This window comes from Tympanuchus pallidicinctus, unplaced genomic scaffold (genome assembly GCF_026119805.1).
Source record: "Tympanuchus pallidicinctus isolate F22 unplaced genomic scaffold, pur_lepc_1.0 scaffold3, whole genome shotgun sequence".
In the NCBI taxonomy this organism is placed as follows: domain Eukaryota; kingdom Metazoa; phylum Chordata; class Aves; order Galliformes; family Phasianidae; genus Tympanuchus; species Tympanuchus pallidicinctus.
In genome coordinates this window covers 14,131,574-14,148,257 of record NW_026294747.1, presented here as the reverse complement: position 1 = coordinate 14,148,257, position 16,684 = coordinate 14,131,574, and the positions used below count along the sequence as shown (strand labels likewise).

The 16,684-nt window shown below is 35.7% G+C and overlaps 1 protein-coding gene across 1 annotated transcript in view; it reads left to right on the top strand.

Annotated features, from left to right (window-relative positions):
• Positions 1-1,612: 1,612 nt before the first annotated feature.
• Positions 1,613-16,684, top strand: part of MUC5AC (mucin 5AC, oligomeric mucus/gel-forming) — a 51,362-nt gene continuing 36,290 nt past the window's right edge. Inside the window, exons 1-18 of the mRNA XM_052692775.1 lie at positions 1,613-1,729; positions 3,578-3,649; positions 5,289-5,360; positions 5,738-5,999; positions 6,993-7,107; positions 7,515-7,605; positions 7,983-8,095; positions 8,613-8,829; positions 9,187-9,312; positions 10,161-10,278; positions 10,910-11,048; positions 12,252-12,362; positions 12,774-12,843; positions 13,306-13,443; positions 13,527-13,691; positions 14,454-14,548; positions 15,382-15,508; positions 16,001-16,256. Coding sequence (XP_052548735.1) covers positions 1,657-1,729; positions 3,578-3,649; positions 5,289-5,360; positions 5,738-5,999; positions 6,993-7,107; positions 7,515-7,605; positions 7,983-8,095; positions 8,613-8,829; positions 9,187-9,312; positions 10,161-10,278; positions 10,910-11,048; positions 12,252-12,362; positions 12,774-12,843; positions 13,306-13,443; positions 13,527-13,691; positions 14,454-14,548; positions 15,382-15,508; positions 16,001-16,256 — 2,360 coding nt within the window. The 5' untranslated portion in view covers positions 1,613-1,656. The remainder of the gene's footprint in view (positions 1,730-3,577; positions 3,650-5,288; positions 5,361-5,737; positions 6,000-6,992; positions 7,108-7,514; positions 7,606-7,982; positions 8,096-8,612; positions 8,830-9,186; positions 9,313-10,160; positions 10,279-10,909; positions 11,049-12,251; positions 12,363-12,773; positions 12,844-13,305; positions 13,444-13,526; positions 13,692-14,453; positions 14,549-15,381; positions 15,509-16,000; positions 16,257-16,684) is intronic.

The following is a 16,684-nucleotide window of genomic DNA, read 5'->3' as shown; positions in this document are numbered from 1 at the left end:
TCATCTTGGTTATCTTCATAATAATTGAGATGGTAACATTTCCCTTAATATTGAACTGCATATATTTCCAAACGTGCAAGTATTTTGTAGCCATCTTTTCCTCATTCAGATAATACTAAGGTTAATTCTATGATGATGTGTATGTCACTGAAATTGCCACTAATGACTGAAAGTGACCAATTCTTTTCAACACTTCCAACTTTATTTAGTTATGTTACTTTTATTTGTAATTTTAAAATATTTGATAAAAATAGGATCATTTCTTGCTATGACAAAAAAGAAAAAAGTGCCTTTTAATTCTCCCTTCTTAATTATTAAGTTCATTACTCAAATATAACTGCTCCTAAAGAGAGAATACAGTAATTTTTTTTTATTATTTTTCCAGAAAAAAAGTGGGTTAAAAGGAATCTAAAATGGCCATTCTGCCCATTCCCCTGCCCCAGCACACTATGAGCTACACTGACACCATCCTCAGGCAGGTGTCAGTCTAACCTGCTCTTAAACAACATGAGTGATGGAAATCCAACAGCCTTCTCAAACAACCTCTCAAACATGTGCTTCACCACACGCGTAAAAAGAATTTGTATTTCCCATTGTCTAACCCAAAAGCCACTCCTGGCTTTTTTACCTCATTACATCTTGTCCTGTTCTCAGTGAATATGGGAAACATCTTAGTACTTTCTTCTTTACAGGAACTGTTCAGTCTATTCCCCTTCTGAAAAACTGTTTATCCACAGCCCAGGGAAAAACATTCTAAAAAGTTAGCTCACTATTGTAATATATCTTTAAAATCATATTTTAACACATTCACAAAACTTTGTTCGTTCTCTCATTGTTCTTAAAACACTACATTACAAAGGATATTCCTGTAAATTAGTCTTCTTGTGCCTCTAGGTAAAGCAATAATCAATAATACATCTATTTTGATTGTTAAATGAATATATATTTTTAACTCTAAAATTTGATCTCATTTATTATGAGATTGAGATCATGTTTATAAAGAGGAGAAACTGCTGAACTAGCAATAAAATTGCATATGTGAGAAGAAGGAATATTCAAGAAAGGATTCATACTATTAACTGTCCAAAGCTGAAGGATTTTCATTATGTAGACCTGTGGATAAATGCTGACCTTAGATGGCTTTTGAAATTTCTTTTTCACAAGCAAAGTAACTACATGCACAGGTGCAAACTCATTAAAAATTTGTGTCAGATCGGACTTGACTTTTTTGAGAAGCTGGAATCTTTAAATATGAGGAAGAAAATTATAAAACTGTGGAGTTATTCATTCCAAGGTCCTGCTCAAATGTCACTCGGAAATTCATTAAATTACATTTATCTTACAATATTAACAATTTCGTAGGACTAAGTCTGTGCAAAAATTTTTCCTGTTCACCTCTTGACATTTCATCTGCAAGACTTGTAGAAAGAAGACTCCTCCTAGAGTGCAAATACCATAGGGAAGTCAGAGCATCCTCTATTTACCTGTGCACCTGCAAAGGAAAAGTAAAACGTCTGAAGCCCCACCTTTTAAGGACCTTGTGAAGCAATCTGGGAGCTGAGCCAAAACTTGCTCTCTCACTATATAAAACTCAGGAGCAGACCAGTACTTTCTCAGAGGCAGGTTGTTCGGTAGTTTCTACCGGACTTCCAGAAGATGGGCACAGGTAGTGGGACACAAATACCACTATGGATATCAATACTAGCACTTGCCTACGTACAGATCAAAGGTAGGAGGATTTACTTGCTTGGGATTTTTACAGTTTTAAAGAATTTATGACCTGCTTCAGAGTTTGAAACCTTTTTTTGGCTTTGCGGAGCTAATGTATACCTTTACGCAAAATTTTCTTCTCAGTTACAAATACTTTCCTTCCTAAAAAGAGGAAATTAAGAGTCTTCAATTTTCATATTCTAGTTCATGTTCTTAACACATTTTCTGCATTTGAAATCTGCAGTAATTCATATTTCTACCACTGTACCTCAAGACTGGCATTTAACTTCTGATGTGAGCTTTTGAAACTACTTCTTTTAGGAATGCACAAACCAAAAGGTGCAAAAACACATTTAAGAAAGAAGAAACTAGTGGAATCTGTTTGCATTATGAAATACTTCTTTGTTGTTTTATCAGCTAACAATACGGTAGAGATTTTTCTTGAAAAATGTTGTACATTACATTTTAAATGTCATTTATCCATAAGCATGAGATTGTACAAAAGCTTAGAGCAAATGTTTGTTTTTTTCAGGGTACAAAAACAAATAGATTTGCCTTAAATATTACAAAAAAACACTTCATACTCACAAATGGGTAGAAATCTTTTTTATTCATATTCCTCTGTTAATTTCCTTTAAAGATTAAGGTGACAACAGTGTTAGTTTTTAGTGTGTTTTAGTTTCCGATGCAAATCCTAGTGAACTACTTTATATTTTTCTAGCACCAGATAATTCCACACTAATTTCTGTTAAAAAGTAGTGCTGTCTAAGAATAGCCCATCAGAAGCCTAGCTGTAGTATTACCATACAGTGCAATGGAAATGGGAAACTGGGAAGCATGTGGCACTAGGCAGAGTGTTGGAGCCATAGCAGGCATGGAAAAAGAAGAAAAAGCACACTAAGGATATGGAATGGAGGGGAGGAACCCAAAAGCACTGACTGGTTCACATCTGCAAAAGGGGTACAACACATCCTTCCAACCCTAGCTGCAAATTCCCAGCTGATGCAAGAAGGAAAGAATTTATGGAGCTCCCTTCAGCTCTAATTTCAGTATTAGCCCCTCTAGTGGTGCTACCCATGGACTGCCCTGCTGTGAGACACAGAAAACAGTTGGCCTGGCCTGCCTTTGTAGTTTTTCTCCAGCTGCCATGGCCTCCCCTGCAACCTGCCTTGTACAAACTCTCAACAAGTTAAAATGCCTCTTGGGCCCTACAGATTTTGTGTGTATGCCCCTTTGAAGCTGAAGGGGCATGGATTAAAAAGCAGCTTCACAGCTGAAAAGAGAAAGCTCTGTTTGGGGGCCTATTTCTTTCTGTGTGGCTTGTGGGTTTATTTTTCTTTTGCTGCTTATTATAAAAAGTGCTTGGAACAGTAAAATAAATAGTAACTTTGGCTTTCAGTAAAAGAAGATAGAGATTGCTCTTCCACTTCAAAAATGTCCTGTAACAAATTGAACTATTTTTAAAGCCCTTTAGATAGACAAAGGCTTTTACTTATGACTAAAGGACACAATAATCATAAAATAGAAAATTAAGTCATTTATCTGAAAAATATAACCAAGTATTGGGGTGATATTACAACAATTAATAGAATAAGAGTCTGCTCAAATTCTCACTAGCACATTTTTGATAGCTTCCTTGCAGTAGTACTTCATTAGCCTGCAGAAAAAAATATTTCAGGGAGGGGTATAGGGCCACCACGGTTGCATGGAGCACAGGTCCTAATGTAAGTCTGGCACACAAACATAGCTTTGCCAATTTTTACATGCATAAACTGCAAGTTTAAATAAATGTAATTGAAAGAAAATAATGAAGAAACTCATGTAAATTAAACATTAACTCTTTCCTTTTTCACTCTCCTTGGTGCAGTTCAAGCTCAGGGCAATGAGCAACAATCACAATCGAACTATGACTCTCCATTATTCCTGCAGCAACAAAATAGTAAGTACTTTTATGCTGACATATTTCTAATATTTTATCCCAAGTTAAACTGATAAAATTCCAGATTCATAGACTGGGACTAGAATGGCTTAAACCTACTTTCCCTCTACAAATAAATGAGCAAACATAAATAAATAAATCAAATGGAGAGAGAGAAAGAGAGAGAGAGAGAGAAATCTGTCTACAAAATATCTAAGTCCCAGCAATTCTTGGGAGAACTAACTTCTTCTGAGATCTAGCCTAGTATATCTGGTCAACTGACGTGCTACAGTTATCTAATCTTAAACTTCATGAAAGGTACATACTTTCTATCAAAAAGCGTATTTTCAAAAGGGGGTGTGTATACATACATATCACCAAGGTATTTGATAGAAGGCAATAAAAAATACATTTTTTATGCTGTGTCAATATGATCGCATCACTTACAAGTGAGAATAACAGAACTGTAACTACCTTAAAGATTACAATGATTAAGCACTAAATCATCATGTATGTGAAATGGTTTTATGACACATACTGGAACACAGTAACAATACACAGCAAAACAAGGGTGAAAAGATAAAATGCCAACTGGTGTATTGGTGATGACATGTTGTGATAATTAACCATTTAGCCTGCACTGCTATCGGCAATTGCGAAGTCTCTAGCTGGGAATTAAAAAAGTACTAAAAACAAACTGGAAGTATATTTCAAATTATTTCATGAGTGCATTCAGTTATTGGAATAGATTATCAAATAAGGTAGTATATCTGCTTTTTCTTAAAATCCTTACATCAAGACTTAACCAAACTGCCTTTCTAAAATTATGGATTTGTCCTAGTGTTGTTTTAGTCTAAACACATAAGTCAGTTGCTAATATTCCACAGCCTACAATTTGAAAGTCATTGTGTTCTACAATTTTATACTGTCCAAGGAGAAACTGCAGCTAATCCTCAAACTCTGATGTAAAGAAAATATATAGTAGATTCTCTAAGTATTCTATCCCCTTCATAGCTAGAGCTATAGGGAAAACATAGGATTTGGACATAGAAGATTTAAGGCAAGATCCTATGAACAGAAGTCTTTGCATGAAGAAAATGATCAAAGCTTTACAGAATTTAAACAGCTTTACTTTTAGGGAAAGCAAACAAACAATGGCTACTCACAGCTGGTTGTGTAGAGTTCCATTCTCACCAGAAAAAAGAGACTAGGTTCAAAAAAAAATAACTGCTGTTTTTCATCCTCTAAGATTCTTCAGTAGCCTTCTGCTTCTAAACGTACTGAGAGGCGAAGACTGAGATACAGACATTAGCGTGGCTTTTTGTCCACTACCGTTACAACACAGCAATCTAAGGATTACATTGCTGCTTTTGAGCTCAGATTAGCAAGGCCAGCATCAGATGGGAGTCTTGAACATATAATGCAAATAAAAACTACAGCCAATCTCTTTGAGATTTGGATGCTAGTGAAACACATGGAAAGATAGAATACAGAGCATTGCATGGAAAATGGAAAGCAACAATAAAGACTTGCGGAAATTCTCACTAGGGTGTAACTAGTAGCAGGAAATGTTATATTACTAAAGAAACTTAAGCAATCTCTAGCCATTTTTCAGGATTTCTCATGAGATTAAACTTGAGCTTTTTTTTTTTTGTCTTAGATCTTTCACCAGTTTCCAAATCCCATGGACTGACGTTCATCCCACCTCCTCCAAACACACTGAAAGTAAAGGGTGAGTGCAATAAATGTCATGGCTCAGATATGTGTGTATTTGTACCACACAAAACCTGGATTGAACTAAATAGATTCACAAATTTTATAAGATCCTTCAGCCTCATAAAATAAAAAAAAAACAAACAGAAAAATAATCAATTAATCAAGTAATAGGGATATTCTACAAGCAGCATGATCTCCAGCCTATATTTTGTTAATACGATGAAACTGGGGAAAAATACTATATATGAAATACTGGGATAAATCACACTGACTGTTTCCATTAAGTAAGTTAAATGTGTTCAAAACATTGGGAGATATCTCACCAAAGGAACTAAATGGAGGGTATCTACAGCTAATTGCAGAAAATTCTGATGGCTCATTTTGAATCCGCAGCTGGCAACCCCTCTCACAATGGCCGTGTATGCAGTACATGGGGTAACTTCCACTTCAAGAACTTTGATGGGGACATCTTTTACTTCCCTGGGGTCTGCAATTACATCTTTACATCCAACTGCAAATCTCCCTATGAGGACTTCAATATCCAGATTAGGCGCACCACTGGGGAAAATGCTACCGTGATCACTCACGTCATCATGAGGCTGGAAGGAGCAGTGGTTGAATTGACACGCACCTCTGTCCTGGTCAATGGCAAACAGTACGTTCACATCTTCTACTATGAACTGAAATTGTCGGGACTGCTATCACTCCCTGAAGGCTCTTTGAGCAAGTATCCCTTTTCTTCATCTGATCTGATACTGCTCCCAACCAGCTGAAGGGCTCTGGTCCTTCTTGAGGCAACAACAAAAATTAGAGTGCCTGACAGTGAGCAACATGCAACTTCTGCAGATTATCCTTGTGTGCATTTTGTTCAGAGGAGCTATATCCCAGATGCAGCCCCATTGCAACAATTGTCTATATATGCAGTTGATTGTATAAGCTGGATTCAGCCAAAGTATTGGCCTTTCCACCCTGTAAGTTTCTACCTGTCATTAATTTTACCAGACAGGAGCCCCATGAGGAATTTCTTATTGTTCCTGTACTTGCACTTCAACTACAGATTGCACCTGAGCTTATTTTAAATAAGCTAATCTGGGAACCTCCTACTCTTGAAGAAATGGTAGCACTGACTTTGGCAAAAAGTGTGAAACCTGTCCAAATGTTTGAGTAAATATTTGGACAGCTATCTCACAGTGATCTGTGTATTATGGCAACTACTTACAGCAAGCTAGACTAAAGGTTATTTTGGATACAGTTTACAAGCGGCACTCATGTCACAGAAAGCCTAAAGAGTCTATCCCCTCATTATCAAGGGCTTAAAGGAGTATTCAGCAATATTTTGAAGCATACTGCCTGCAAAACAGAATATCCCAGCACTTTTTTTGATCTGTGTAACTGAAGACATGCCGACATTTTAACTTTAACAGAAATAAGCAAAAGGAAAAGCAGGGAAAGTAAGGCTGATCCATTGTGGACAAAGAAACAATCAAAATAGCCAAACGTTAACAAATTTGAGCTGTCTGTATTTATTGCTCTGGCTAATTTCCTCATCTTTGTGCACAGTAGCTTCTCAAAGAGTAGGAATTGGTATCAATTTGCTCAATGGATATTCTGTCCCTGCTCCCACTGAATTATGGTGATCTTTTCCCAGGATTCAGATGCCCTATAGCCATATGGGAATCATGATAGAGAGAAGCAACAACTATTTGAAAGTTTCTGCCAAGTTAGGACTGATCTTTCTCTGGAATGAAGAGGATGCCCTCCTGGTAAGAAAATATCCAAAATGTGACAGAAAGCCTATAATTAGAAGAAAGTCCATTTAAATTTTTGCAATCTTAAATAGTCAAGCAGACATTAATACTTTATGGATTTGTATCTATGTTTAGTATAGATACAAATCTATATTCCAGCCTTTTCTTGGTTTTACTTTTTTTCCCACTGAGAATAATATAAACCCAAATTACAGTGCTTGCACATCACAGTGAAATACTCAGATGTTCACAGTCCAAGGGCTGGACTAAGATGAAGCTTTTCATGGTGGTCATTGACCTTCCACATCTTACAGTCTGCACCAGCACACCCACGTCAAATTTTAACTACATAAGGACAGTGTTTCTAACCATCAGGGTTGACGTTACTGTGAACCTAAACTTGCTTTCCTCATTCCTTTTAGGTGGAACTAGATAAGAAATACGCCAACCAAACCTGTGGACTCTGTGGGGACTTCAATGGAATCCCAACTAACAACGAGTTTATTTCACAAAGTAATAAAAACCATTATTACACCTTGGCACTTTTTTTCCTCATTTTAGCAGCATAGGATGTGGGTTATAGTAACTCCCAAATTAATGATACATCTTCCAGTCGGTATTTTTATGATGTCAGTTTTAACACGTAATAGCATTGCAGCTTTCAGATGTATTTAGGTGTTTCGACCACTGTTAGATCTTTTAAAATAATGTAACCTTCTACTTTTTTTCAGTTAGGCTCCAAACCTTCTTTACTTCCTTTTGTCTATCACTATAGTAATATTATTTGGTAATCACTGTTTTCAATGGGTAGTATCTCAAAAGAAAACACCTCCATGCAGAAGCTAGCAAAGCAGTAAATATCATTCTAATATTTTGTCTACTTTATACAGATGCAAAACTGACTGCTCTACAGTTTGGGAATAGGCAGAAGATAGATGGACCCACAGAGCAGTGTGATGATCCTATTCCTTCCACTGTTCTGATGAACTGCTCATCTGAATTTGTAAGAACCTCTCTTTCAGATTTATTTTTTTTCAGAGTAACATACACTATCCTTTCTTCCCTTTGTTTGGAGAATATCTGCTAAGATATGTAAAAATACAGCATGAATATGGCCAGACGTGGGTCTGGAAAAAAAAAAGATTCCCAAATTTAGTATTCTTCGCTAACATGAATGCAAAAGAAAATAAAAATTACATGAGTTCAAGAGAAGACTGGACATTTTAAAATGAAAAGGAATTTACCAAAGATGTCTAAACACAAGGAAACAATACAATGCTTGCAGAGTCACCTGAGAAAGTAACTCAACATATGGGAACCATCAAGGGAGTCCCATGAGTCCTATTGTGATAATATGTTTTTCTAAGCTTCTAAATAGATCTTTCCCTAAACATTTGCCTATGGCTACTGTTGGACAGGGTTTTGGACTAGATGAACTTTTGATTTGTTTTGCTTCATTCCTGAAATGAAATAACTATTTCCATGTTTTCTAAACACTATTTCATTGTTTTCCTTTCCAGGCTTCTATCTGCAAGACAGTATTAACCAGTGAAGCATTCACAAGCTGTAATGCTCTTGTGGATGTTCAGGACTACATTGAAACTTGCATACAAGACCTATGCCACTGTGATACTTCTATGGCAGACTTCTGTATGTGCAACACCTTTGCTGAATACTCCCGGCAGTGTGCTCATGCAGGTGGACAGCCTCTGAACTGGAGAACCTCAGAATTATGTCGTAAGTATCTCTGGAAAAGACTTCTACTTACGCTGCCTCCTTATATACAGTGAGCTTATAATATCTAATTTTTCTTCCTGAAGAAGACAGGTACATATTTAAAGGTATATTTATCATTTAAAGGTATATATAAGTTTCATGAAATCAGCTTACACTTGAGTACACTCAAGATTTCATGGATATGAAGGTTTAGAGGATTTTACATTACCATTTTCGATATATATCAGAAGGTCTAAAATGTTGCAACCTACACTCGGATATTGTCCATTATATCTTGACAGAAAACAGAGATATTAAATACTCTTTCTCAACATTTCAAAGGAAAAGCCAGCATCACACTACTCTTTCTATTTTCAGCCAAGTCATGTCCTTTCAACATGCAACACCAGGAGTGTGGCTCCCCCTGCTCCGACACCTGCAGCAACCCCGAACGATCTGCACTTTGTGAAGATCATTGTACAGATGGCTGTACCTGTCCTTCAGGCAAGTTACTTCATACCCTTCATTCATAGCCAAAAGCATTAAAGCCTTCTTTATCTATTCATGCTATGTCATTGTTGTTGTTATCTTCCTTGATATACATACATCTACCCTGGTTATAAAAACACCTTTCAAACACCAAATGGTCCTAAGACATGTATATAATGACTCAATTGTGTATAAGATACTTTACTACTAATGATAAGAGAACATTCTCAGCATCCACATGCAGTTAACTGAACACACAGAATGTTTAATTACACTCTGTCCACAGTGGTAACTCCTACTGTTAGCAAAGCTAGGTGTGGTTACCCAGAGTACCATACACAACAAATGTATTTACTTTCCTTGTGTTGGCTTCTCTGCCTGAGAATTGTTGGCATTCTGAGTGATGGACATCTTCTCCATTGTAGATCTTTGCACATTTTCAGTGATGTCTGACAGAATTCACCATCACTTGTTTATACAATAACACTGACGCCTCTTAAATAATTCTCTGACTTTGTACAGCAAATATATATCTAGCCAAATATATCCCTAGGCAATCTTATAAATGGTACATCTATTCCATCTTACTCTCTAATAGTTTTAATCCTAATTCCAATCTAATGAAGCCTATAACGGAAAGGACTTTACTTAAAAGTTACTTATGAACATCCTAGGATTTCAGATAGGCTTCAATGAAATATAGCGTCTTCATTCCCTCTATAGCTGGCATTCTATTATTTTAAGGACCTTTACATTTTCCACATGCAGGAGAAATGCAAAACACTTCATACATCTGGCAGATATGTAGACAAAAGCAAATTCTGTAGTGCACAGAATGACTAACAGACTGTTTCTTTCCCTAGGAATGGTATTTGACGACATTAATGGTGCTGGCTGTATTCCCCGTAAGGAATGCCATTGTACCTATGAAGGCGAAACTTATGCTCCTGGTACCTCCTTCTCATCTAAATGCAGATCATGGTAACATAGCCCCTTTCTCATACTTTTTTTTTTTTTTTTAGGGGTGTTACCTATATGTTTTGGAGACAGGGAAAAATTGCTCCTTGAAAAAAAAAAGAACTACTTATTAACTGAAGTTCCTTGATAACTTTTTAAGAGGATTTTCAAATCTGTTTTCTCTTTAGACTCAGAAGCACAATTTTAAGTTTAGATATAGGTGTTCTGATGTCAAGACTAACCATTTATATGGAACAATCAAACTCAAATTGCGGAGGCTGAAAAGCCATGTAGAGATGTGATTACCATGTCACATCCGTCACAGCATTGTGTAACAAAATGAATGCCAGGTTCAAAGGAATTTAATTCTGTCCAACAACTGGAAATAAAAAACATTATGTTAAAAATATCATTAATATAAATGATATAAATGATATTTATACTTATATATATATATATGATATCTATAAATGATAGGTGATTTATATTAATGATACTTATTTTGAGATCTCAAAGAAATATGGTTTCTTTGTAAATATTCTTTTCTCCAGAAGGCAGCATGATCAGCAATGATTCATGAAAATAAAGGTGCCCTTATGTCTAATTTCATTTATACATGCACTACCAAGGTTACAGAATGCCTTCTTCATTTCAGTACTTGTGCTGGGGGTGAATGGACTTGTGTCACCCAGTCATGTCCAGGGACTTGCAGCATCGAAGGAGGCTCCCACATTACAACATTTGATGAAAAATATTATTCCTTCTATGGAGATTGTAGCTATGTCCTAACCAAGGTAAAAAGGAGTCACATTCCTTGTTAAAGTAATTTGCTAACAGAAAACTCTGTTATTAAATACAAGAATGTTTAATTTAAACTACTGGCAATTACAGCAATTTTCTGAAACTTAAAAGAAATACCTGGAACCTTAAATAGATCTCAATGGGCTTTCTGATAGTTTTGTAGAAAACAAATATATTTTAGTATTCTTATCTATTTGATCATTGGTTAAGAACTGCAGTGAGTTTTTAGTTTTCATGAAACAGCCTCTACACTTTCCTTTTTGTTTTAATTGAATATTCCCTGTCTGGTGTTTCGTAACTGTCTCTTTCTGAGAAAGAGAAAATGCAAAATACACTAGAATTTGAAAGCAAAATGGTAAGAAGTCATACATGTATTCTAAAACCAGCATCAGAAATTATATATATACATTAAAAAAAAACAAAAACATAAAAAAAAAAACAACCCACTTAAGATCAACTGGACTTGCTAAATTTGTAGGGACTGAATCCTGAGTAAGTATGTCTTAGTTAACAACTGCAGATTTCAAATCTCAGAATGCAATGTATTTTTGGCTGTTGATTTATACTGTACGAGTAATGCAAAATCAGTCTCCTGAAGGCTTTACATTAAATAAAACCTGCTCTGAAAAAGCTCAAGCTGAATGTTACCTGGAAAGAGAACCATAAACACTGAAGAAATGAGCTAGAATAACAAAATTTAGAAACAGATTAGATTAAATCAATGAAAATTTTCAGTGAAAATCACATGCATAGGGTTGGATCAACAATGTGAGCATACATCAGACTTACATGTTAAACTTCCTTTTTGGCACCAGCATGTAAAATTAGATTCACAGGGGTCCTGGAAGTAAACCAAAACCTTCAACCTGTATAGATAAGATTTAAAAAGCTCTAAATTTTAACATTAAATTTTCTTATGGCTGTAATTCCACATCTCAGCTGTCCTCAGTTTAGTACTGTTAACACCAAAAAAACAAGTTCTGTGTATTTCTCTGTAATGACTTGGCCCTTAGGCGTACTTCGAATACAGCTCACAGAACACAGTCTGCAAAAAAAAAAAAAAACAAAAAAGAAAAAACAAAAAACCAAAGAGCAAAAAAAATGAAATAGAAAAAAAAAAAAAAAAGAAGAAGTGTAAAAACCCACTGAGTGTGATCTTTCTAATACAATGGACTTAGTTTGTTTTCTTCTTTTAGCTCTGTGACAGCAATGATTTCACTGTTCTGGGTGACATCTACAAGTGTGGTCTCACTGACACTGAGACTTGCCTCAAGGGCGTAGCCATCAGTCTAAGTGGAGGACAAACTGTAAGTAGCAAATACAAACAGCTAATATTCTGCAGTGATGTTTTCCAATCTCAATATGCAATTAGTATGCAAATGACTCATAACAGCATGGACTGATTTTTTGTTTTATCTCATTTGAAAATGAATTCAATTTTTGAAAAGAACAAAGCAGATATATTGGAAGTTAAAATCCTCATAGTTTTCTGTCATTTAGTTTTCTGTTTTAGCCATCAATGGATCTCTATAGTAACGATAAAAGAAATAGTAAGGGAATCTGAAAATCACCATAGCTGGAGTCCACCAACTTGCTTCTTCCCTTCCCCCCCCCGCACTCCTTTCCTTTGCCTTAAGTAATACTAGATATACTACGTTTGGAAAGTGTTTTACCTTTCCTAAACATGCTTGACAATCATTGCCTTTTCTTGTGGACAGAACATTGTGATCCAGCCTTCTGGCAGTGTATTTGTGAATATGATCTACACACAGCTGCCCTTCTCTGCAGGTAAGTTCCTTTCAAAGACTTCTGTGATATTTCTCACTGGAGAGTATCGTACCACTTCTTCTCAGATACTGCTGCACCTGAACAGAAAGCAAACTATTAAATGACAGAATAGTTTCATATTGGAGTCTACCACTAACTCGTGCTAAACATTTTCATCAAGCAGAGGTGTTCTTTTAGATAGGAACAGAAAAGTACGTCTTCCCCTCCACTTTAGAACAGCTGATGGAAAAGTGGAAGCTTTTTGCATACTCATTCTTTAAAGTAAAGACAGCCCATCTTGGTGCAGGATTTGAAATCCTATATATATATATATATCTATATATCTATATATCTATATATCTATATATATATATATATATGTTTCTGTTCTTCAACAACTAAGATCACACACAGCTGTGTAATTCTCCTATATAGTGAAAAGTTGTTTCTATCTTAAATGAAATTATTCCTCTTTGTCCACAGCAAATGTCACCATCTTCAGACCATCATCATTCTTCATCATTTTACAAACAACTTTTGGTCTTCAGCTGCAGATTCAAATTGTACCTCTCATGCAACTTTTTATAAATTTAGATCCATCACAGAAAGGGCAGACCTGTGGTAAGTGATCTTATTCTAACAACTGCCTTCATCAGCATGCATATTTTGTAGGAGACTTTCACAGACCATTTACTTCCCTCTAGGTCTCTGTGGAAACTTCAATGACATCCAGACAGATGACTTCAAAACCACAAGTGGTGTAATAGAGGGTACTTCGGCTGCCTTTGGCAATACTTGGAAAACTCAGGCTGACTGTCCTGATGCCAAAATTACCTTTGAGAACCCCTGCACTCTCAGTATAGAAAATGGTAAGCTCTTTTGTATTCTCTTTTAAGATAAAAAGAAGAAAAGAGCTGATCAACCACAAAGCATTTAGCCAAAGTAACAGTGGACCATTTGCATACACATGCTATTTTCCTCAGCAGACAATAGAAATTATCAATTAATAAGTACTAAGTAGTTCAATATTTTGGATTTTCAAAAATATTCCTTTGGCTAAAGAAAGCCAGTGTTGCTTTTGCCAGTTTACCCAAGGGGAACTGGAACTATACAGCTAAGGAATCTATTCTTGGAAAGCACTGGTTATCATACATGAAAAAGCTGTGCATATCTCAACTGAAGGAGGAGGACTCACTGTGGTCCTTCCGCTATCAAACTATGAACCACTTATAGTTCATGAATGACTTCATAGCTCTCTGAATCTTAAGAATTTCAGACAAAGAAACACTTACGCTTCCACCATCCACAGCCACTCTTCAATTTTTTAAGATGAACTACTATAGTTTTGATTCACAGTGTGATTCTTCTTTATCAAAATACATCCAAGAAATTTTACTTTATTCCACAACAACTACTGTAAATTAAGAGTACTCAATTTATGAAGAATTATAATTTTTGTACAGATGATGCAGAATACTGTTAATATTTAAGGAAACAGATGAATTCTATTAAGTTAAACCTCTCTAATTTCACTGCAGGAAGTAATGTAACAGAAACTAGAATTTAGACAACGAAGTGAAGACAATTTAGACAATTATGTGAATATTAACTTGCATGTTTTAAATTCACAGATAACTATGCTCAGCACTGGTGTGGCTTGCTCTCTGATACCATGGGACCTTTTGCAGAATGTCACTCAACAGTGAATCCAGAAGTTTACCAGAAGGTACTTGGCTCTTAACTTTTTCATGCTTAAAAGAATAAGATTTGGACTACTGATGCTAACACTGAGAGAAGACACATTTACAACTGTTCTTTCCAAGCTAAGGATTCATTTTATCTAGGCATCATAATATCTACTCCTTTATAAAATAACCTTTCTTTTCACTCAAAGGAGGATAAATTTACAGACATTTTCTTGATGCCAAATTCCTAATCTAGGAGCTTGAGCTGTGTGGATTCTTTCTCAAGTCCAATGACAAAGGCACTTTTCCAGAGATAAAAGGAGTATAAGCAGTACTTTGCCTAGTTGCTCTCAGCTGGCCCCTTTCTGCACATTTCTAAGGAGAAAGCAAGAACTGGAAGTACAAAGCAGCAAATGGACTGTTAAAAAAAAACATTCCAAGAATTCAACCTATGGCCCTACATACAAAAAGAATGACTTTTTTTTCCTCCCCTTTATTCCTCTGAATCAGAGAGTCTAGCAAAGATGAAAAGTCAGGTGGGATTAAATACTACTTGTTCCACTATCTGTGGTACCATGGCTACAAATTGGAAGCAACAGGGAAACCTATCACCACCTGCAAAAGTAAAGAACAACAACAAAAAGGAAAAATAAGTTAAAATCACAGGCCTCTGATTACTATTTTTCTTTGCATATAATCTTTTCTGAAAGGGCTCAAAGAAATCTTCAAATGAAAAAATAGGCATGTGGTTATTTATATGTATTCAAATTACATTTTCTTTTAGCTGTAATGAACATGACTCTTTAAATAAAGTCTAAAAAGATACAGTTTTGAAATGACAATCTGATGATCTCATATCATCCTCTTTCCCTAGAACTGCATGTTTGATACATGTAACTGTGAGAGTACTGAGGACTGCATGTGTGCTGCCCTTTCCAGCTATGTCAGAGCCTGTGCCGCTAAAGGAATACTCGTTAATGGATGGAGGAACAAAGTCTGCAGTAAGTTCTACACCACTTTACCTCTTGAAAACAATCGTCCAAAAGACCCCACAAACAATCTTTCAGAACATATGGGAGTCCTAGAGTAAATTGTGTTAATTTATGTTTTAAGTATAGCATTCAATTCTAAGAATTTGAGGAAGAGAGGAATACCATAAAAGACAAGCAGCATACAAGGAGAAATATAAACAAGATACTTGGTTACTTGCTCAGAAAATAGCAATGAAGGAAAAACACACGATGTATCAATATAATTGAACTTTTTTGCTTTTTTTTTTTTTTTTAACTTGGACATAATATTTGTATTTGTCACACAATTATGGGGGAAATTTTTGCTTTGGCAATTAAAAAAAAAAAAATCACACCACTGAGGATATTAGAAAAGCACATCTACCTACAATGCCATTTTTTATCATATGTACTTTACCTCAAATACTGCATTTATATCTACACTGATCCTTAAATTAACTCACCTTGTTTTACTCTCTCAAGCAAAATACACCAACACGTGTCCAAAATCCTTGGAGTACACTTACAATGTTGATTCCTGTCAACCTACTTGTCGTTCTCTGAGTGAGCCTGATGTCACATGCAACATCAAGTTTGTCCCAGTTGATGGCTGCACCTGTGTAAATGGAACCTACATGGATGAAAGTGGCAAATGTGTGCCTGCATCTAGCTGTCCTTGTTACTACAAAGGAATGCCTCTGTCTACTGGAGAAGTTATTCATGATAATGGCATTGTCTGGTAAGAGATTTGAAAAAGAAAAGAATGAGATTGGGTACAGGCAATCAGGAAACCACATATATCCTATGCAATTTATGCAAATCAAACCAATTTTTCTCCCTAGTGAATTCAACACACACAAAAAAAGAATTCAGAAAAATTATAAGGGCTATTCATGTTTTGAATTAGACTACTGTAGCAATCAAATAAAGCATACTATGGTGAATTAACCTTGGCTACCAGCCAAAATCTCACTCAGGTACTTGCTTACTCTCTGCAACAAAATTTCGGTGAGTGTAAAAGACTTCTTTGACAGTTGGAGATGATACAGACTTGACAATCATACTAGGATTAACATTATGAATGAAATCTGGAATATTCTGAAGGACAATTTTTAATTAGACAAATGGACAAAGAAAATTGGTCCACTTATAGAACATAATGGCATT